At 42.7% G+C, this 27,643-nt stretch overlaps 1 protein-coding gene across 1 annotated transcript in view; it reads right to left on the reverse strand.

Annotated features, from left to right (window-relative positions):
• LOC139366406 (diaphanous-related formin 2) overlaps window positions 1-27,643 on the reverse strand; it is a 691,096-nt gene that overhangs the window by 636,062 nt on the left and 27,391 nt on the right. Inside the window, exon 4 of the mRNA XM_071103857.1 lies at window positions 27,412-27,588. Coding sequence (XP_070959958.1) covers window positions 27,412-27,588 — 177 coding nt within the window. The remainder of the gene's footprint in view (window positions 1-27,411; window positions 27,589-27,643) is intronic.

The following is a 27,643-nucleotide window of genomic DNA, read 5'->3' on the forward strand; positions in this document are numbered from 1 at the left end:
CTGTAACACTAACACGACTGTGACACTAACACGACTGTGACACTAACACGACTGTGACACTAACACGACTGTGACACTAACACGACTGTGACACTAACACGACTGTGACACTAACACGACTGTAACACTAACACGACTGTAACACTAACACGACTGTGACACTAACACTACTGTGACACTAACACGACTGTGACACTAACACGACTGTAACACTAACACGACTGTAACACTAACACAACTGTAACACAACTGTAACACTAACACTACTGTAACACCACCACTACTGTAACACTAACACGACTAACACTAACACGACTGTAACACTAACACTAACACGACTGTAACACTAACACGACTGTAACACTAAAACGACTGTAACACTAACACGACTGTAACACTAACACGACTGTAACACTACACGACTGAAACACTAACACGACTAACACTAACACGACTGTAACACTAACACGACTGTAACACTAACACGACTGTAACACTAACACGACTGTAACACTAACACGACTGTAACACTACCACTACCACTACTGTAACACTACCACGACTGTAACACTAACACTACTGTAACACTAACACTAACACGACTGAAACACTAACACTACTGTAACACTAACACTACGGTAACACTAACACTACTGTAACACTACCACTACTGTAACACTACCACTACTGTAACACTGACGCGACTGTAACACTAACGCGACTGTAACACTAACACTACCACAACTGTAACACTACCACTACTGTAACACTAACACTACTGTAACACTAACACTACTGTAACACTAACACTACTGTGACACTAACACTACTGTGACACTAACACTACTGTGACACTAACACGACTGTGACACTAACACGACTGTGACACTAACACGACTGTGACACTAACGCGACTGTAACACTAACACTACCACAACTGTAACACTAACACTACCACAACTGTAACACTACCACAACTGTAACACTACCACAACTGTAACACTACCACAACTGTAACACTACCACAACTGTAACACTACCACAACTGTAACACTACCACTACTGTGACACTAACACGACTGTGACACTAACACGACTGTGACACTAACACGACTGTGACACTAACACGACTGTGACACTAACACGACTGTGACACTAACACGACTGTAACACTAACACGACTGTAACACTAACACGACTGTAACACTAACACGACTGTAACACTAACACAACTGTAACACAACTGTAACACTAACACTACTGTAACACCACCACTACTGTAACACTAACACGACTAACACTAACACGACTGTAACACTAACACTAACACGACTGTAACACTAACACGACTGTAACACTACACGACTGAAACACTAACACGACTAACACTAACACGACTGTAACACTAACACGACTGTAACATTAACACGACTGTAACACTAACACGACTGTAACATTAACACGACTGTAACACTAACACGACTGTAACACTACCACTACCACTACTGTAACACTACCACGACTGTAACACTAACACTACTGTAACACTAACACTAACACGACTGAAACACTAACACTACTGTAACACTAACACTACTGTAACACTAACACTACTGTAACACTACCACTACTGTAACACTGACGCGACTGTAACACTAACGCGACTGTAACACTAACACTACCACAACTGTAACACTACCACTACTGTAACACTAACACTACTGTAACACTAACACTACTGTAACACTAACACTACTGTAACACTAACACTACTGTAACACTAACACTACTGTAACACTAACACGACTGTGACACTAACACGACTGTGACACTAACACGACTGTGACACTAACACGACTGTGACACTAACACGACTGTGACACTACCACGACTGTGACACTAACACGACTGTGACACTAACACGACTGTAACACTAACACTACTGTAACACTACCACTACTGTAACACTAACACGACTGTAACACTAACACTACCACGACTGTAACACTACCACGACTGTAACACTACCACGACTGTAACACTAACACTACTGTAACACTAACACTACTGTAACACTAACACTAACACTACTGTAACACTAACACTACTGTAACACTAACACGACTGTAACACTAACACGACTGTAACACTAACACGACTGTAACACTAACACGACTGTAACACTAACACGACTGTAACACTAACACGACTGTAACACTAACACGACTGTAACACTAACACGACTGTAACACTAACACGGCTGTAACACTAACACTACTGTGACACTACCACGGCTGTAACACTACCACTACTGTAACACTAACACGACTGTAACACTAACACGACTGTAACACTAACACGACTGTAACACTAACACGGCTGTAACACTAACACGGCTGTGACACTAACACGGCTGTGACACTAACACGGCTGTAACACTACCACTACTGTAACACTACCACTACTGTAACACTACCACTACTGTGACACTACCACGACTGTAACACTAACACGACTGTGACACTAACACTACTGTAACACTACCACGACTGTAACACTACCACGACTGTAACACTACCACGACTGTAACACTAACACGACTGTACCACTAACACGACTGTAACACGACTGTAACACTAACACGACTGAAACACTACCACTACTGTAACACTACCACTACTGTAACACTACCGCGACTGTAACACTACCGCGACTGTAACACTAACGCGACTGTAACACTAACGTGACTGTAACACTAACGTGACTGTAACACTAACACAACTGTAACACTACCACAACTGTAACACTACCACTACTGTAACACTACTGTAACACTAACACTACTGTAACACTAACACGACTGTGACACTAACACGACTGTGACACTAACACGACTGTGACACTAACACGACTGTGACACTAACACGACTGTGACACTAACACGACTGTGACACTAACACGACTGTAACACTACCACGACTGTAACACTACCACGACTGTAACACTACCACGACTGTAACACTAACACTACCACTACTGTAACACTAACACGACTATAACACTAACACGACTATAACACTAACACGACTGTAACACTAACACTAACACGACTGTAACACTAACATGACTGTAACACTAACACGACTGTAACACTAACAAGACTGTAACACTAACACTACCGCGACTGTAACACTACCACGACTGTAACACTAACACTACTGTAACACTAACACTAACACTACTGTAACACTAACACTACTGTAACACTAACACTAACACTACTGTAACACTAACACTAACACTACTGAAACACTAACACTAACACGACTGTAACACTAACACTAACACGACTGTAACACTAACACGACTGTAACACTAACACGACTGTAACACTAACACGACTGTAACACTAACACGACTGTAACACTAACACGACTGTAACACTAACACGACTGTAACACTAACACGACTGTGACACTAACACGACTGTGACACTAACACGACTGTGACACTAACACGACTGTGACACTAACACGACTGTGACACTAACACGACTGTGACACTAACACGACTGTGACACTAACACGACTGTGACACTACCACGACTGTGACACTACCACGACTGTGACACTACCACGACTGTAACACTACCACGACTGTAACACTAACACGACTGTAACACGACTGTAACACTAACACGACTGAAACACTAACACTACTGTAACACTACCACTACTGTAACACTACCGCGACTGTAACACTACCGCGACTGTAACACTACCGCGACTGTAACACTAACGCGACTGTAACACTAACGTGACTGTAACACTAACACAACTGTAACACTACCACAACTGTAACACTACCACTACTGTGACACTAACACGACTGTGACACTAACACGACTGTGACACTAACACGACTGTGACACTAACACGACTGTGACACTAACACGACTGTGACACTAACACGACTGTGACACTAACACGACTGTGACACTACCACGACTGTAACACTACCACGACTGTAACACTACCACGACTGTAACACTAACACTACCACTACTGTAACACTAACACGACTATAACACTAACACGACTATAACACTAACACGACTGTAACACTAACACTAACACGACTGTAACACTAACATGACTGTAACACTAACACGACTGTAACACTAACAAGACTGTAACACTAACACTACCGCGACTGTAACACTACCACGACTGTAACACTAACACTACTGTAACACTAACACTAACACTACTGTAACACTAACACTACTGTAACACTAACACTAACACTACTGTAACACTACCACGACTGTAACACTACCACGACTGTAACACTACCACGACTGTAACACTAACACGACTGTACCACTAACACGACTGTAACACGACTGTAACACTAACACGACTGAAACACTACCACTACTGTAACACTACCACTACTGTAACACTACCGCGACTGTAACACTACCGCGACTGTAACACTAACGCGACTGTAACACTAACGTGACTGTAACACTAACGTGACTGTAACACTAACACAACTGTAACACTACCACAACTGTAACACTACCACTACTGTAACACTACTGTAACACTAACACTACTGTAACACTAACACGACTGTGACACTAACACGACTGTGACACTAACACGACTGTGACACTAACACGACTGTGACACTAACACGACTGTGACACTAACACGACTGTAACACTACCACGACTGTAACACTACCACGACTGTAACACTACCACGACTGTAACACTAACACTACCACTACTGTAACACTAACACGACTATAACACTAACACGACTATAACACTAACACGACTGTAACACTAACACTAACACGACTGTAACACTAACATGACTGTAACACTAACACGACTGTAACACTAACAAGACTGTAACACTAACACTACCGCGACTGTAACACTACCACGACTGTAACACTAACACTACTGTAACACTAACACTAACACTACTGTAACACTAACACTACTGTAACACTAACACTAACACTACTGTAACACTAACACTAACACTACTGAAACACTAACACTAACACGACTGTAACACTAACACTAACACGACTGTAACACTAACACGACTGTAACACTAACACGACTGTAACACTAACACGACTGTAACACTAACACGACTGTAACACTAACACGACTGTAACACTAACACGACTGTAACACTAACACGACTGTGACACTAACACGACTGTGACACTAACACGACTGTGACACTAACACGACTGTGACACTAACACGACTGTGACACTAACACGACTGTGACACTACCACGACTGTGACACTACCACGACTGTAACACTACCACGACTGTAACACTACCACGACTGTAAAACTAACACGACTGTAACACGACTGTAACACTAACACGACTGAAACACTACCACTACTGTAACACTACCACTACTGTAACACTACCGCGACTGTAACACTACCGCGACTGTAACACTACCGCGACTGTAACACTAACGCGACTGTAACACTAACGTGACTGTAACACTAACACAACTGTAACACTACCACAACTGTAACACTACCACTACTGTAACACTACTGTAACACTAACACTACTGTAACACTAACACGACTGTGACACTAACACGACTGTGACACTAACACGACTGTGACACTAACACGACTGTGACACTAACACGACTGTGACACTAACACGACTGTGACACTACCACGACTGTAACACTACCACGACTGTAACACTACCACGACTGTAACACTAACACTACCACTACTGTAACACTAACACGACTATAACACTAACACGACTATAACACTAACACGACTGTAACACTAACACTAACACGACTGTAACACTAACATGACTGTAACACTAACACGACTGTAACACTAACAAGACTGTAACACTAACACTACCGCGACTGTAACACTACCACGACTGTAACACTAACACTACTGTAACACTAACACTAACACTACTGTAACACTAACACTACTGTAACACTAACACTAACACTACTGTAACACTAACACTAACACTACTGTAACACTAACACTAACACTACTGTAACACTAACACTAACACGACTGTAACACTAACACGACTGTAACACTAACACGACTGTAACACTAACACGACTGTAACACTAACACGACTGTAACACTAACACGACTGTAACACTAACACGACTGTAACACTAACACGACTGTAACACTAACACGACTGTGACACTAACACTACTGTGACACTAACACGACTGTGACACTAACACGACTGTGACACTACCACGACTGTGACACTACCACGACTGTAACACTACCACGACTGTAACACTACCACGACTGTAACACTACCGCGACTGTAACACTAACACTACTGTAACACTAACACTAACACTACTGTAACACTAACACTACTGTAACACTAACACTAACACTACTGTAACACTAACACTAACACTACTGTAACACTAACACTAACACTACTGTAACACTAACACTAACACGACTGTAACACTAACACGACTGTAACACTAACACGACTGTAACACTAACACGACTGTAACACTAACACGACTGTAACACTAACACGACTGTAACACTAACACGACTGTAACACTAACACGACTGTAACACTAACACGACTGTGACACTAACACTACTGTGACACTAACACGACTGTGACACTAACACGACTGTGACACTAACACGACTGTGACACTACCACGACTGTGACACTACCACGACTGTAACACTACCACGACTGTAACACTAACACGACTGTAACACTAACACGACTGTGACACTAACACGACTGTGACACTAACACGACTGTAACACTACCACTACTGTAACACTAACACGACTGTAACACTAACACGACTGTGACACTAACACGACTGTGACACTAACACGACTGTGACACTAACACTACTGTAACACTACCACGACTGTAACACTAACACGACTGTAACACTAACACTACCACTACTGTAACACTAACACTAACACGACTGTAACACTAACACGACTAACACTAACACGACTGTAACACTAACAAGACTGTAACACTAACACTACCACGACTGTAACACTACCACGACTGTAACACTAACACTACTGTAACACTAACACTAACACTGCTGTAACACTAACACTACTGTAACACTAACACTAACACTACTGTAACACTAACACTACTGTAACTGTAACACTACCACTACTGTAACACTAACATGACTGTAACACTAACACGACTGTGACACTAACACGACTGTGACACTAACACTACTGTAACACTACCACTACTGTAACACTAACACGACTGTAACACTAACACTACTGTAACACTAACACTAACACGACTGTAACAATAACACTAACACGACTGAAACACTAACACGACTGTAACACTACCACTACTGTAACACTACCACTACTGTAACACTAACACTAACACGACTGTAACACTAACACTACTGTAACACTAACACTACTGTAACACTAACACTACTGTAACACTAACACGACTGTAACACTAACACTACTGTAACACTAACACTAACACGACTGAAACACTACCACTACTGTAACACTACCACTACTGTAACACTAACACTACTGTAACACTAACACTACTGTAACACTAACACTAACACTACCGTAACACTAACACTACCGTAACTGTAACACTACCGTAACTGTAACACTACCACTACTGTAACACTACCACTACTGTAACACTACCACTACTGTAACACTACCACTACTGTAACACTACCACTACTGTAACACTAACACGACTGTAACACTAACACGACTGTAACACTAACACGACTGTAACACTAACACGACTGTAACACTAACACGACTAACACTAACACGACTGTAACACTAACACGACTGTAACACGAACACGACTGTAACACTACCACTACTGTAACACTACCACTACCACAACTGTAACACTAACACTACCACTACTGTAACACTACCACTACTGTAACACTACCACAACTGTAACACTAACACTACCACTACTGTAACACTAACACGACTGTACCACTAACACTACTGTAACACTACCACGACTGTAACACTACCACTACTGTAACACTAACACTACCACAACTGTAACACTAACACTAACACTACTGTAACACTACCACACCTGTAACACTAACACGACTGTAACACTAACACGACTGTAACTGTAACACTACCACTACTGTAACACTACCACTACTGTAACACTACCACTACCGTAACACTACCACTACCGTAACACTACTACTACCGTAACACTACTACTACCGTAACACTACCGTAACACTACCGTAACACTACCACTACCGTAACACTACCACTACAGTAACGCTACCACTACAGTAACGCTACCACTACAGTAACGCTACCACTACAGTAACGCTACCACTACAGTAACGCTACCACTACAGTAACGCTACCACTACAGTAACGCTACCACTACAGTAACACTACCACTACAGTAACACTACCACTACAGTAACACTACCACTACAGTAACACTACCAATACCGTACAACTAAGACTACCGTACAACTAACACTACCGTACAACTAACAGTACCGTACAACTAACAGTACTGTAACGCTACCACTACTGTAACACTACCACTAGTGTAACCCTAACACTACCACAACTGTAACACTATCACTACTAACACTAACACAACTGTAACACTAACACTACCAATTCTGTAACACTAACACTACCACTACAGTAACACTACCACTACAGTAACGCTACCACTACAGTAATGCTACCAATACAGTAACGCTACCAATACAGTAACGCTACCAATACAGTAACGCTACCACTACAGTAACACTAACACTACTGTAACACTACCACCACTGTAACGCTAACACTACTGTAACGCTAACACTACCACTACTGTAAAACTACCACTACTGTAACGCTACCACTACTGTAACGCTACCACTACTGTAACGCTACCACTACTGTAACGCTACCACTACTGTAACGCTACCACTACTGTAACACTACCACTACCGTACAACACACTACTGTAACGCTACCTCTACTGTAACGCTACCTCTACTGTAACGCTACCTCTACTGTAACGCTACCTCTACTGTAACGCTACCTCTACTGTAACGCTACCACTACTGTAACGCTACCACTAGTGTAACGCTACCACTAGTGTAACGCTACCACTAGTGTAACACTACCACTAGTGTAACCCTAACCCTACCACTACTGTAACGCTACCACTACTGTAACGCTACCACGACTGTAACTGTAACACTACCACTACTGTAACTGTAACACTACCACTACTGTAACACTACCACTACTGTAACACTACCACTACCGTAACACTACCACTACTGTAACACTACCACTACCGTAACACTACCACTACCGTAACACTAACACTACTGTAACACTAACACTACCACAACTGTAACACTACCACACCTGTAACACTACCACACGGCTGTAACACTACCACACGACTGTAACACTAACACGACTGTAACACTAACACGACTGTAACTGTAACACTACCACTACCGTAACACTACCACTACCGTAACACTACCACTACCGTAACACTACCACTACCGTAACACTACCGTAACACTACCACTACTGTAACACTACCACTACAGTAACACTACAGTAACGCTACCACTACAGTAACGCTACCACTACAGTAACGCTACCACTACAGTAACACTACCACTACCACTACAGTAACGCTACCACTACAGTAACGCTACCACTACAGTAACGCTACCACTACAGTAACGCTACCACTACAGTAACACTACCACTACAGTAACACTACCAATACCGTACAACTAACACTACCGTACAACTAACACTACCGTACAACTAACAGTACCGTACAACTAACAGTACTGTAACGCTACCACTACTGTAACACTACCACTAGTGTAACCCTAACACTACCACAACTGTAACACTAACACTACCATTACTGTAACACTACCACTACCGTAACGCTACCACTACCGTAACGCTACCACTACTGTAACGCTACCACTACAGTAACGCTACCACTACTGTAACGCTACCACTACAGTAACGCTACCACTACAGTAACGCTACCACTACAGTAACGCTACCACTACAGTAACGCTACCACTACAGTAACGCTACCACTACAGTAAAGCTACCACTACAGTAACACTACCACTACTGTAACACTACCACTACAGTAACGCTAACACTACAGTAACGCTAACACTACTGTAACGCTAACACTACCACTACTGTAACGCTACCACTACTGTAACGCTACCACTAGTGTAACACTAACACTACAGTAACACTACCGTACAACACACTACTGTAACGCTACCTCTACTGTAACGCTACCTCTACTGTAACGCTACCTCTACTGTAACGCTACCACTACTGTAACACTAACACTACAGTAACACTAACACTACTGTAACGCTAACACTACCACTACCGTAACACTACCACTACCGTAACACTACCACTACCGTAACACTACCACTACCGTAACACTACCACTACCGTAACACTACCGTAACACTACCGTAACACTACCACTACCGTAACACTACCACTACCGTAACACTACCACTACCGTAACACTACCACTACTGTAACACTACCACTACAGTAACACTACAGTAACGCTACCACTACAGTAACGCTACCACTACAGTAACGCTACCACTACAGTAACGCTACCACTACAGTAACGCTACCACTACAGTAACGCTACCACTACAGTAACACTACCACTAAAGTAACACTACCAATACCGTACAACTAACACTACCGTACAACTAACACTACCGTACAACTAACAGTACTGTAACGCTACCACTACTGTAACACTACCACTAGTGTAACCCTAACACTACCACAACTGTAACACTAACACTACCACTACTGTAACACTAACACTACCATTACTGTAACACTACCACTACCGTAACGCTACCACTACCGTAACGCTACCACTACAGTAACGCTACCACTACAGTAACGCTACCACTACAGTAACGCTACCACTACAGTAACACTACAGTAACGCTACCACTACAGTAACGCTACCACTACAGTAACGCTACCACTACAGTAACGCTACCACTACAGTAACGCTACCACTACAGTAACGCTACCACTACAGTAACGCTACCACTACAGTAACGCTACCACTACAGTAACGCTACCACTAAAGTAACACTACCAATACCGTACAACTAACACTACCGTACAACTAACACTACCGTACAACTAACAGTACCGTACAACTAACAGTACTGTAACGCTACCACTACTGTAACACTACCACTAGTGTAACCCTAACACTACCACAACTGTAACACTAACACTACCACTACTGTAACACTAACACTACCATTACTGTAACACTAACACTACCGTAACGCTACCACTACCGTAACGCTACCACTACAGTAACGCTACCACTACAGTAACGCTACCACTACAGTAACGCTACCACTACAGTAACGCTACCACTACAGTAACGCTACCACTACAGTAACGCTACCACTACAGTAACGCTACCACTACAGTAACGCTACCACTACAGTAACGCTACCACTACAGTAACGCTACCTCTACTGTAACGCTACCTCTACTGTAACGCTACCTCTACTGTAACGCTACCTCTACTGTAACGCTACCTCTACTGTAACGCTACCTCTACTGTAACGCTACCTCTACTGTAAAGCTAACACTACAGTAACACTAACACTACTGTAACGCTAACACTACCACTACTGTAACGCTACCACTACTGTAACACTAACACGACTATAACACTAACACGACTGTAACACTAACACTAACACGACTGTAACACTAACATGACTGTAACACTAACACGACTGTAACACTAACAAGACTAACACTAACACTACCGCGACTGTAACACTACCACGACTGTAACACTAACACTACTGTAACACTAACACTAACACTACTGTAACACTAACACTACTGTAACACTAACACTAACACTACTGTAACACTAACACTAACACTACTGTAACACTAACACTACTGTAACACTAACACTAACACGACTGTAACACTAACACGACTGTAACACTAACACGACTGTAACACTAACACGACTGTAACACTAACACGACTGTAACACTAACACGACTGTGACACTAACACTACTGTGACACTAACACGACTGTGACACTAACACGACTGTGACACTAACACGACTGTGACACTACCACGACTGTGACACTACCACTACTGTAACACTACCACGACTGTAACACTAACACGACTGTAACACTAACACGACTGTAACACTAACACGACTGTGACACTAACACGACTGTGACACTAACACGACTGTGACACTAACACGACTGTGACACTAACACGACTGTAACACTACCACTACTGTAACACTAACACGACTGTAACACTAACACGACTGTGACACTAACACGACTGTGACACTAACACTACTGTAACACTACCACGACTGTAACACTAACACGACTGTAACACTAACACTACCACTACTGTAACACTAACACGACTGTAACACTAACACGACTAACACTAACACGACTGTAACACTAACAAGACTGTAACACTAACACTACCACGACTGTAACACTACCACGACTGTAACACTAACACTACTGTAACACTAACACTAACACTGCTGTAACACTAACACTACTGTAACACTAACACTAACACTACTGTAACACTAACACTACTGTAACTGTAACACTACCACTACTGTAACACTAACACGACTGTAACACTAACACGACTGTGACACTAACACGACTGTGACACTAACACTACTGTAACACTACCACTACTGTAACACTAACACGACTGTAACACTAACACGACTGTAACACTAACACTACTGTAACACTAACACTAACACGACTGAAACACTAACACGACTGTAACACTACCACTACTGTAACACTAACACTAACACGACTGTAACACTAACACTACTGTAACACTAACACTACTGTAACACTAACACTACTGTAACACTAACACGACTGTAACACTAACACTACTGTAACACTAACACTAACACGACTGAAACACTACCACTACTGTAACACTACCACTACTGTAACACTAACACTACTGTAACACTAACACTACTGTAACACTAACACTACTGTAACACCAACACTACCACTACCGTAACACTAACACTACCGTAACTGTAACACTACCGTAACTGTAACACTACCACTACTGTAACACTACCACTACTGTAACACTAACACGACTGTAACACTAACACGACTGTAACACTAACACGACTGTAACACTAACACGACTGTAACACTAACACTAACACGACTGTAACACTAACACGACTGTAACACGAACACGACTGTAACACTACCACTACTGTAACACTACCACTACCACAACTGTAACACTAACACTACCACTACTGTAACACTACCACTACTGTAACACTACCACAACTGTAACACTAACACTACCACTACTGTAACACTAACACGACTGTACCACTAACACTACTGTAACACTACCACGACTGTAACACTAACACGACTGTAACACTACCACTACTGTAACACTAACACTAACACTACTGTAACACTAACACTACTGTAACACTAACACTAACACTACCGTAACACTAACACTACCGTAACTGTAACACTACCACTACTGTAACACTACCACTACTGTAACACTACCACTACTGTAACACTACCACTACCGTAACACTACCACTACCGTAACACTACCACTACCGTAACACTACCACTACCGTAACACTACTACTACCGTAACACTACTACTACCGTAACACTACCGTAACACTACCACTACCGTAACACTACCACTACCGTAACGCTACCACTACAGTAACGCTACCACTACAGTAACGCTACCACTACAGTAACGCTACCACTACAGTAACGCTACCACTACAGTAACGCTACCACTACAGTAACACTACCACTACAGTAACACTACCACTACAGTAACACTACCAATACCGTACAACTAACACTACCGTACAACTAACACTACCATACAACTAACAGTACCGTACAACTAACAGTACTGTAACGCTACCACTACTGTAACACTACCACTAGTGTAACCCTAACACTACCACAACTGTAACACTATCACTACTAACACTAACACAACTGTAACACTAACACTACCAATTCTGTAACACTAACACTACCACTACAGTAACACTACCACTACAGTAACGCTACCACTACAGTAATGCTACCAATACAGTAACGCTACCAATACAGTAACGCTACCAATACAGTAACGCTACCACTACAGTAACACTAACACTACTGTAACACTACCACCACTGTAACGCTAACACTACTGTAACGCTAACACTACCACTACTGTAAAACTACCACTACTGTAACGCTACCACTACTGTAACGCTACCACTACTGTAACGCTACCACTACTGTAACACTACCACTACTGTAACACTACCACTACAGTAACAAACACTACCGTACAACACACTACTGTAACGCTACCTCTACTGTAACGCTACCTCTACTGTAACGCTATCTCTACTGTAACGCTATCTCTACTGTAACGCTACCTCTACTGTAACACTACCACTAGTGTAACGCTACCACTAGTGTAACGCTACCACTAGTGTAACACTACCACTAGTGTAACCCTAACCCTACCACTACTGTAACGCTACCACTACTGTAACGCTACCACGACTGTAACGCTACCACGACTGTAACGCTACCACGACTGTAACTGTAACACTACCACTACTGTAACACTACCACTACTGTAACACTACCACTACTGTAACACTACCACTACCGTAACACTACCACTACCGTAACACTACCACTACTGTAACACTAACACTACCACAACTGTAACACTAACACTACCACAACTGTAACACTACCACACCTGTAACACTACCACACGGCTGTAACACTACCACACGGCTGTAACACTACCACACGACTGTAACACTAACACGACTGTAACACTAACACGACTGTAACTGTAACACTACCACTACCGTAACACTACCACTACCGTAACACTACCACTACCGTAACACTACCGTAACACTACCACTACTGTAACACTACCACTACAGTAACACTACAGTAACGCTACCACTACAGTAACGCTACCACTACATTAACGCTACCACTACAGTAACACTACCACTACCACTACAGTAACGCTACCACTACAGTAACGCTACCACTACAGTAACGCTACCACTACAGTAACGCTACCACTACAGTAACGCTACCACTACAGTAACACTACCACTACAGTAACACTACCAATACCGTACAACTAACACTACCGTACAACTAACACTACCGTACAACTAACAGTACCGTACAACTAACAGTACTGTAACGCTACCACTACTGTAACACTACCACTAGTGTAACCCTAACACTACCACAACTGTAACACTAACACTACCATTACTGTAACACTACCACTACCGTAACGCTACCACTACCGTAACGCTAACACTACTGTAACGCTACCACTACCGTAACGCTAACACTACTGTAACGCTACCACTACTGTAACGCTACCACTACAGTAACGCTACCACTACAGTAAAGCTACCACTACAGTAAAGCTACCACTACAGTAACACTACCACTACTGTAACACTACCACTACAGTAACGCTAACACTACTGTAACGCTAACACTACCGTAACGCTAACACTACCACTACTGTAACGCTACCACTACTGTAACGCTACCACTAGTGTAACACTAACACTACAGTAACACTACCGTACAACACACTACTGTAACGCTACCTCTACTGTAACGCTACCTCTACTGTAACGCTACCTCTACTGTAACGCTACCTCTACTGTAACGCTACCACTACTGTAACACTAACACTACAGTAACACTAACACTACTCTAACGCTAACACTACCACTACTGTAACACTACCACTACCGTAACACTACCACTACCGTAACACTACCACTACCGTAACACTACCACTACCGTAACACTACCGTAACACTACCACTACTGTAACACTACCACTACCGTAACACTACCACTACCGTAACACTACCACTACCGTAACACTACCGTAACACTACCACTACTGTAACACTACCACTACAGTAACACTACAGTAACGCTACCACTACAGTAACGCTACCACTACAGTAACGCTACCACTACAGTAACGCTACCACTACAGTAACGCTACCACTACAGTAACGCTACCACTACAGTAGCACTACCACTAAAGTAACACTACCAATACCGTACAACTAACACTACCGTACAACTAACACTACCGTACAACTAACAGTACTGTAACGCTACCACTACTGTAACACTACCACTAGTGTAACCCTAACACTACCACAACTGTAACACTAACACTACCACTACTGTAACACTAACACTACCATTACTGTAACACTACCACTACCGTAACGCTACCACTACCGTAACGCTACCACTACAGTAACGCTACCACTACAGTAACGCTACCACTACAGTAACGCTACCACTACAGTAACGCTACCACTACAGTAACGCTACCACTACAGTAACACTACCACTACAGTAACACTACAGTAACGCTACCACTACAGTAACGCTACCACTACAGTAACGCTACCACTACAGTAACGCTACCACTACAGTAACGCTACCACTACAGTAACACTACCACTAAAGTAACACTACCAATACCGTACAACTAACACTACCGTACAACTAACACTACCGTACAACTAACAGTACCGTACAACTAACAGTACTGTAACGCTACCACTACTGTAACACTACCACTAGTGTAACCCTAACACTACCACAACTGTAACACTAACACTACCACTACTGTAACACTAACACTACCATTACTGTAACACTACCACTACCGTAACGCTACCACTACCGTAACGCTACCACTACAGTAACGCTACCACTACTGTAACGCTACCACTACTGTAACGCTACCACTACTGTAACGCTACCACTACAGTAACGCTACCACTACAGTAACGCTACCACTACAGTAACGCTACCACTACAGTAACGCTACCACTACAGTAACGCTACCTCTACTGTAACGCTACCTCTACTGTAACGCTACCTCTACTGTAACGCTACCTCTACTGTAACGCTACCTCTACTGTAACGCTACCTCTACTGTAACGCTAACACTACAGTAACACTAACACTACTGTAACGCTAACACTACCACTACTGTAACGCTACCACTACTGTAACACTAACACTACAGTAACAAACACTACCGTACAACACACTACTGTAACGCTACCTCTACTGTAACGCTACCTCTACTGTAACGCTACCTCTACTGTAACGCTACCTCTACTGTAACGCTACCTCTACTGTAAGGCTACCTCTACTGTAAGGCTACCTCTACTGTAAGGCTACCTCTACTGTAACGCTACCTCTACTGTAACGCTACCACTAGTGTAACACTACCACTAGTGTAACCCTAACCCTACCACTACTGTAACGCTACCACTACTGTAACGCTACCACTACTGTAACGCTACCACTACTGTAACGCTACCACGACTGTAACGCTACCACGACTGTAACGCTACCACGACTGTAACGCTACCACGACTGTAACGCTACCACGACTGTAACGCTAACACGACTGTAACACTAACACTACCGTAACACTAACACTACCGTACAACTAACACTACTGTAACACCACCACTACAGCACTGTAACACCACCACTACAGCACTGTAACACCACCACTACAGCACTGTAACAACACCACTAAAGCACTGTAACACTACCGTAACACTACGGTAACACTACACTACTGTAACACTACTGTAACACTACCACTACTTTACCACTACTGTACCACTACACTACTGTACCACTACACTACTGTAACACCACACTACACTACTGTAACACCACACTACACTACTGTAACACCACCACTACAGTGTTCTGTAACACCACCACTACAGTGTACTGTACCAACACCACCACTAGTGTACTGTAACACCACCACTACAGTGTACTGTAACACTACAGCACTGTAACACCACCCCTACAGTGTACTGTAACACTACAGCACTGTAACACCACCACTAGTGTACTGTAACACCACCACTACAGTGTACTGTAACACTACAGCACTGTAACACCACCACTACAGTACTGTAACACCACCACTACAGTACTCTAACACCACCACTACAGTGTACTGTAACACTACAGCACTGTAACACCACCCCTACAGTGTACTGTAACACTACAGCACTGTAACACCACCACTAGTGTACTGTAACACTACAGTGTACTGTAACACTACAGCACTGTGACACCACCACTAGTGTACTGTAACACCACAGTGTACTGTAACACCACAGTGTACTGTAACACCACAGTGTACTGTAACACTACAGTGTACTGTAACACTACAGTGTACTGTAACACCACAGTGTACTGTAACACCACAGTGTACTGTAACACCACCACTACAGTGTACTGTAACACCACCACTAAAGTACTGTAACACCACCACTACAGTACTGTAACACCACCACTACAGTACTGTAACGCTACCAATACATTATACACTACACAGTACTGTAACACCACACTACCGTAACACCACTACAGTGTACTGTAACACTACCACTACAGTACACACTGCACAGTACTGTAACACTACCACTACAGTACACACTGCACAGTACTGTAACACTACCACAACCATACTGTACCACTACTGTAACAACCAGTACAGTACTGTAACACTAACAGTACCTCTACTGTAACACGACCCCTACCGTACTGTAACACTACCACTACCGTACTGTAACAAACACTACAGTACTGTAACACTACAGTACACCCTGCACAGTACTGTAACACTACAGTACACACTGCACAGAAATGTAACGCTAACACTCCACAGTACTGTAACACTAACACAAACTAACACTACAGTACACACTATAGTAACACACCAAAAGTATTGTCATAAACACTGGATAGGTGCAGTGAAATGTGTTGTTTACAGGGTCAGCCATATAAGCATGGCACCCCTGGAGCAAATTAGTGTAAAGTCCCTTGCTCACGGGCAAGTCGGCAGATTTTCACCTTGTCGGCTTGGGTATTCAAACCAGCGACCTTCCGGTTAATGGCCCAACGCTCTAACCGCTAGGCTACATACCACCCCTAGTGGAACTAGCACAAACGCTAACACTAAACACCACAGTAAACACACTACCACTACTGTTACACTAACACTACACCATACACTACCACTCCTCCAGTGGTTTCTTAACAGGCCGGGAGAAGATCATTTGTCCGCATCAACCAACCCTGTGCATCTCTTCTTCCCAGAACCTATTGATGACCTGGCAGCATTATGGGCTTATTCTAGCTTTGAGTGACATGCAGACAACATGCTGAAGGAAAAACCCATTTGGATTTGTCCTAGTCATTAAAGCACACCAGGGGCTCCTTGGTCAGCACTAACACCCTAATTTGGAACTGATTTGAAAACAGCAGTGTATGCTATGTTATCGATCAATAAGTGCAGGGGATACGAAGAGAGACACAGAGAACAACCAAATGCAAATACTCTGTATTGAGTTTTGAGAATAAGATGATGCATTTGACTAGACTTAGCTCCTCCAATTCAAGTTGTATTATCATTTCAACATAGCTGAAGTACCACCAGCAGCCTGTGAACATGCTCTGCCATCTATAGATACAGGCAAGTTGGTGCTCGTGGCTTCAAAAGCACGTAAAGGTAATACAAGTCCTTTTACTTCAAATTCATTACTGTAATCTCGCTTTCAGTGAGGGTTCTCGGTGCAACACATTTTCAGCCGCCGTGAAACATGCCTTCCGTCACTGAGCAAATGGAAGCCTGAGTTTAATGTCACGGCGTAGTGAGCACAAACACAGTAATTGAGAGGTGAGCTGAGTGACAGGCAGGGCATGAGGTGCGCTGAGGCAGGAAAGCACAGAGCAGCAAGAAAACATCAAGTGGCAAGAAAGCACAAAGCGGCTTGTGATTAAAAAAAAAATAATAATAATAATAATAATAATAATTTTAAAAAGAGGGAGGAGCATCTTTGGCTCCTGCAATAAAGACTATTGGATGATAAAAGCTACATAGACACACACACACTAACACTTACAGAGACCTATGCAATGACGCCTGGGTAATTTAGCCTTGCCTGCTTCAAAGAAATGGGCTGAAAGCTTTTTGTTAGATTTTCAATCTGGCAGTATACACAAAGAGCCAGCCAGGGCCAGTTTCTATGGAGTAAAAAGCAGGGATTGCAAAACAGGTTTGACCTCGGAGATTCAGATCAACTTTATTCAGATCAACTTTATCATTCCACCAGCATAAAAAGACAGTATGCTATAGCTAGACATAAAAAGTGAAAGTGCAATATGCTGTATACTCGAGGGACCAACATACTATTTATTATACAGCCTAATGGCTGTTGGAATAAAAGAGTCCCCATATCAATCTGTTTTATTTTGAAGAAGTGTCTTTCCGCTACTGTGATTACATTTTGAGCTAAGGGGATGAGCACTGTCCTGTAAAATTCTTTCAAGTTTTAGGAGGAAGAGTTGTGTATAGGCTGGTGGCTGATTCTTGATCTATACCAAATTATCCTTCCTGCCGTCTTAATCAAGCGCTGAAGCTTGACTAGGTCTGGCACTCGCATGTTACCGAACGCGCAAATCAGACCAATGGACAGCACACTCTGCAGGACAGATTTATAGAACATATGTAAGATATGGCGGTAAACATTAAAATGGTTCAGTGTGCGTAAAAAATATATATATTCTCTGTAGCAATGTATCTTTGCAAAGGCGGTCATTGAATTTCAGTTAGACTATTTCGATTCCCAGGTACTTACAGTTGAAGTTGGAAGTTTACATACACCTTAGCCAAATACATTTAAACTCAGTTTTTCACAATTCCTGACATTTAATTCTAGTCAAAATTCCCTGTCTTAGGTCAATTAGGATCACCACATTATTTTAAGAATGTGAAATGTCAGAATAATAGAGATTTATTTCAGTTTTAATTTCTTTCATCACATTCCCAGTGGGTCAGACGTTTACATACACTCAATTAGTATTTGGTAGCATTGCCTTTACATTGTTTAACTTGGGTCAAACGTTTTGGGTAGCCTTTCACAAGCTTCCCACAACAGGTTAGTTACATTCCTCCTGACATAGTGCAACTGAGTCAGGTTTGTAGGCCTCCTTGCTCGCACATACCTTTTCAGTTCTACCCACACATTTTCTATGGGATTGAGGTCAGGGCTTTGTGATGGCCACTCTAATAGCTTGACATTGTTGTCCTTAAGCCATTTTGCCACAACTTTGGAAGTATGCTTGGGGTCATTGTCCATATGGAAGACTCATTTGCAACCAAGCTATAACTTCCTGACTGATGTCTTGAGATGTTGCTTCAATATATCCACATAATTTTACTACCTCATGATGCCATCAATTTTGTGAAGTGCACCAATCCATGCTGCAGCAAAGCACCCCCACAACATGATGCTGCCACCCCCCGTGCTTCATGGTTGGGATGGTGTTCTTCGGCTTGCAAGCATCCCCCCTTTTTCCTCCAAACATAACGATGATCATTATGGCCAAACAGTTCTATTTTTGTTTCATCAGACCAGAGGATATTTCTCCAAAAAGTACTATCTTTGTCCCCATGTGTAGTTGCAAACCGTAGTCTGGCTTTTTTATGGCGGTTTTGGAGCAGTGGCTTCCTCCTTGCTGAGCGGCCTTTCAGGTTATGTCGATATAGGACTCATTTTAATGTGGATATAGATACTTTTGTACCTGTTTCCTCTAGCATCTTCACAAGGGCATTTGCTGTTCTGACTTTTCGCACCAAAGTACATTTTATCTCTATGAGACAGAACGAGTCTCCTTCCTGAGCAGTATGATGGCTGCGTGGTCCAGTGGTGTTTATACTTGCATACTATTGTTTGCACAGATGAATGTGGTACCTTCAGGCGTTTGGAAATTGCTCCCAAGGATGAACCAGACTTGTGGAGGTCTACAGTTTATTTTCTGAGGTTTTGGCTGACTTCTTTTGATTTTCCCATGATGTCAAGCACTGAGTTTGAAGGTACACCTTGAAATACATCCACAGGTACACCTCCAATTGACTCAAATGATGTCAATTAGCCATGACATAATTATGACAATTTTTCTGGAATTTTCTTTTTAAAGGCACAGTCAACTTAGTGCATGTAAACTTCAGACCCACTGGAATTATGATACAGTGAATTATAGGTTAAATAAATCTGTCTGTAAACAATTGTTGGAAAAATGACTTGTGTCATGCACAAAGTAGATTTCCTAACCGACTTGCCAAAACTATAGTTTGTTAACAAGAAATTTGTGGAGTGGTTGAATATTGAGTTCTAATGACTCCAACCTGACTCCAACCTTCAAAGTGTATGTAAACTTCCAACTTCAAGAGATGGCCGAGTTAAACTTCACTTGTTGAGTACGGTTCACAAGGAAACTATTAACCCACTTGATCGGTAAAGAGTTGACACCTAAATTCACCAGTTTATCAACCAGTAAGTGGGGTTGGACGGTGTTAAACGCGCTACTGTTGTCAATGAATAAAATACAACAAGACGGGTACGAGTTTAACTTAACATGTAACATACAAAAAAGTCTCATCAACAAGGTGCAGGGTGAGCACTTACAGTATGGTACAGTATACCCATACTGAAAAGCTTCCAAAGTTTTCATCCATAAGCCATTCAATTTACATAACCTATGGATTATTAAAGGTCCAAGGAAGCTATTCCCTCAAGCAAGGCTAATCAGACTACCTTGTACTTGGGGTAAATGTACATTGAACAAAAATATAAACGCAACATGTGAAGCTTTGGTCACATTTCATGAGCCGATATAAAAGATCCCAGAAATGTTTGATACACAAAAAAAGCTTATTTCACTCAAATGTTGTTTACATACCTGTTATTGAGCATGTTCTAGCCTGATCAACTTTATCTGAAGGAGATGTGTCACGCTGCATGAGGCAAATGGTGGTCATACCAGATACTGACTGGTTTTCTGATCCACTCCCCTACCTTTGTTTTAAAGGCATCTGTGACTAACAGTAGATTAGGGCCTGATTAATTTATTTAAAATTGACTGATTTCCTTTTATGAACTTTAACATCCTTGAAATGCTGCATGTTGCATTTGTTCAGTGTAGTACATGCTCCTACTTAGTACTTGGGGTTAATATAGCATATGCTCCAGTGACAAAATGACTAATCTCTGTGATGATCAAATGCTTCACAGTATAAATCAAACAAACAACCGTAAAACTGATGGGAATGTCAAGCATCCCTTTTCCTCTCCTTTCATTAAGTCAAGCAGAACCCCACAGGGGGATAATGTTGAGCTTTACCCAGCGAGTCCCATCAGAAAGCTCATTGATAAACATTTCCTCTCCTACTAAAGCCATGTGTGTGTGGGGGGTTATGGGGGGGGGGGGGGGTTTACTATTCATTTTTTTATTTTTTATAAAGCAATGTCCTTCCTTGGATGTATGTGGGAACACAGCTACCCTTGTTTACATGATGAGAGGTGTTGGGTTTGCATTTTCCTTGATGGTCAAAAAGCTTAATTTGATCAAATTATCGAACCCGAGTACCTTCTCCTGTATGTTTTGGGAGTCTCCCACATGCATTTTGACGAACACCAAAGTTTTTTATGGCCACTCTTCCGTAAAGCCCAGCTCTATGGAGTGTACGTCTTAAAGTGGTCCTATGGAGATATACTCCAGTCTCCGCTGTGGAGCTTTGCAGCTCCTTCAGGGTAATCGTTGGTATCTTTGTTGCCTCTCTGATTAATGCCCTCCTTGCCTGGTCCGTGAGTTTTGGTGGGCGGCCCTCTCTTGGCAGGTTTGTTGTGGTGCCATGTTCTTTAAATAATGGATTTAATGGTGCCCTGTGGGATGTTCAAAGTTTTGGATATTTTTTATAACCCAACCCTGATCTGTACTTCTCCACAACTTTGTACCTGACCTGTTTGGAGAGCTCCTTGGTCTTTATGGTGCTGCTTGCTTGGTGGTTCCCCTTGCTTAGTGGTGTTGCAGACTCTGGGGCCTTTCAGAACAGGTGTATATATAGTCAGATCATGTGGCAGATCATGTGACACTTAGATAGTGCACAGGTGGACTTTATTTAACTAATTTTGTGACTTCTGAAGGTAATTGGTTGCACCAGATCTTATTTAGGGGCTTCAAATCATAGGAGGTGTATACATATGCACGTACCACTTTTCCATTTTTGTATTTATTTTTATTTTTTGAAACAAGTCATATTTTTAATTTTACCTCACCAATTTGGACTATTTTGTGTATGTCCATTATATGAAATCCAAATAAAAATCCATTTAAATTACAGGTTGTAATGCAACCAAATGGGAAAATGCCAAGAGGGTGAAAATGTTTGCAAGGCACTGTACGTCATCCAGGGGGATCCTCTTGATGGGGCTGTCCATATCGGCCGACTGTGATATGGCCATTTCTTGGACAGACTCCTGCCCCTCCAGGAGACATGACGACAACACAACCCCAACGGGTGTTGCTGGGCAGCTTTAATCTGGTGCGCTTATTCTTCTAACTTTGCTTGGTGAGGTAGATTGCTGCTATAACTTGATGACCCTTCACATACCTAACCATTTCCTTGGCTCTCTTGTAGAGTGTTTCCAGGACGCCTCCACTTTAGACCAAGCAGCCTGCCTGTTCGCAGCATTGTCTGTCGCCAGTGCAAATACCTTCTGTGGTACAAGGTCATTGATGACTGCCTTCAGCTCATGTAGAGACCGGTATGTCTGTGTCTGGGTGGAGATGTAGTTAATTATTCCTTGCCCACGAACATTCGACCACTCATCAAAGATGATTGCAATAGTCTGCTTTCTCTATGATTTGCTTGACCTTCACTTCAACTCTGTTGAACTCTGTAGCTAGCAAATGAGTAGATAAAGCATGTCTGGTTGGAGGGGTGTATGCTGGGCGAAGAACATTCAGAAATCTCTTCCAATACACATTGCCTATGAGGATTAGAGGTGAACAAGTTGCATACACAGCTCGCAAGACATGCAGCAGCATTTCTCTGACTACGTTCCTCCATTGAGTAAAAAAAAACGTATGATTCCAGGAGGACCATGAGCTGTTGAGATCGATAAGGTGTCTGATTCATCATTTTCACCTCAAATAGAAGTAGAGACTTTTGTCAGATGTTGCTTGTTTTGAGCGCTAAGGGAACTTTATGCACTTGGCCAGATGATTTTGCATCATTGTTGCATTCTTCACATATGATTTGGGACAGTATTTGCAAATGTACACAGCTTTTCCTTCAACATTAGCTGCAGTGAAATGTCTCCACACATAAGATAGTGCCCGTGACATTTTCCTGTAAAGATGAGAAAATATGAGTAAAAATAAATAAATATATACATACAATTCCATGTACAGATAAAGAGTTAAGCAGTTAGATTAAACAACTCCTTTGTAAGAGAAATTAAACGTATGGAAACAGGTGAATTAACAGTACTCTGTTAGCAGGCACAAGCAAGCTAAAACCCACATGGCAGCAAAAACTAACTAGCAGAAAACTTATAAATTATTTAAACACACTTTGCTGTAGGCTACTATTTACTAGTTTACAAAAAATTATGTATGTCATAAAATATATTCACCCCACCCAGTATTGAAATCAAAACTTACCAGAAAGCATGTAGTCCTAGGCTCAGACACTGTAGTAGTGTGGGCTCAAAAGCATCTCAGTGTGCAAGATCTTGAGAATCAGCTGAACATGTGATGGAAGAGTGCACTGTGCATGCAGGGGGTTACAATTCCATTGAATTGGGTATAGTTAAAAAAAAATATGCCACAAGACCTAGAATTGCCTTATGTGTATCCCATAAAAAAAGGTTCACTGTTATAAGCTAACTTTTTTGGTGTAGCGAGGAGTCTGGTTAGGCAGGCAAGCTCTCTGACGGCGCCCTCAGTAGCTCTCTGACGGCGCCCTCAGTAGCTCTCTGACGGCGCCCTCAGTAGCTCTCTGACGGCGCCCTCAGTAGCTCTCTGACGGCGCCCTCAGTAGCTCTCTGACGGCGCCCTCAGTAGCTCTCTGACGGCGCCCTCAGTAGCTCTCTGACGGCGCCCTCAGTAGCTCTCTGACGGCGCCCTCAGTAGCTCTCTGACGGCGCCCTCAGTAGCTCTCTGACGGCGCCCTCAGTAGCTCTGACGGCGCCCTCAGTAGCTCTGACGGCGCCCTCAGTAGCTCTGACGGCGCCCTCAGTAGCTCTGACGGCGCTCTCTGTAGCTTTGACGGCGCTCTCTGTAGCTCTATGGAGCTCTGATGGAGCTCTCTGTAGCTCTCTGTAGCTCTGATGGAGCTCTCTGTAGCTCTGATGGAGCACTCTGTAGCTCTGATGGAGCACTCTGTAGCTCTGATGGAGCACTCTGTAGCTCTGATGGAGCACTCTGTAGCTCTGATGGAGCACTCTGTTTGAATGAGGGCTGAGTCAAGTGAACTTGAGTTACAGAGTTAATTGAGAAGTCACGATAGTGTTACACTGATAAGCTCCCTCCTGTCTCTCTTTGTGATCAATGTGCTCTCTATGCTAAGCGTCAGTGTGAATTCGGAGCTGTGACTCAGCTCTGTGCAGCGAACCAGGTAAGTACTGTTCTGTAGAGGCTTAGACTGAGCACAGAGCTCTCTGCCTGCAGCTTACAAGAAAGAGAAGTGTGGGGCATAGTTTGAGACACAAAAGTACCCACATTGACATGTGAATATATAGAATAGAAACCTCCTACATTTCCTTGGCAAGAGTTGGTTTAATGTGCCACAGCAAGCTGTCAACACATCACATCTAATTGTATCATTACTATGACAACCAGTGGAAATCAGAGATCCACTTAAAGATCAGAGACTCTGGTGAACAGTAAAATAACAATGTGATTGGTAGCTAGTACTAAAAAGGCCCCACAGGGAGTTGAAGACGTAGAAGCAGTAACCATGTCCATTCTACCCATTACGTCTTTATGGTTCAAGTAGTGGTGGAAGGTGGACCGGGAGCAATAGTTATCCTTTAGTACATATCCACACAGGGACTCTGTACATTAACTCTTATAGGAGAGCACTGTGGATAGTGGTGGCTATAGGTGGCTATATACACATTCGGTTCAAAAGGAAATATACAGTATCAGACTTACCATCATCTTCTCAAAGAGGTCGTTGATCTCCTTCTCGGAGAGGTTCATGGAGCGGTCGTCAAAGAGGGGCTGGGGCATGGGCATCTCTACCTGAGTGGACAGAGGGTCTGTGGAGTGCTGTATCAGGGGCTTGTCCTTTTTATTCCCAGTCTTCCGAAAACTGGTGATCCGGTCACGCTGAAGGGGAAAGAATGTGGCGTTACCAAAGTGCATACGGTAAGCGTTATGACAG

This window comes from Oncorhynchus clarkii, chromosome 14, assembly GCF_045791955.1.
Source record: "Oncorhynchus clarkii lewisi isolate Uvic-CL-2024 chromosome 14, UVic_Ocla_1.0, whole genome shotgun sequence".
NCBI classification, from domain to species: domain Eukaryota; kingdom Metazoa; phylum Chordata; class Actinopteri; order Salmoniformes; family Salmonidae; genus Oncorhynchus; species Oncorhynchus clarkii.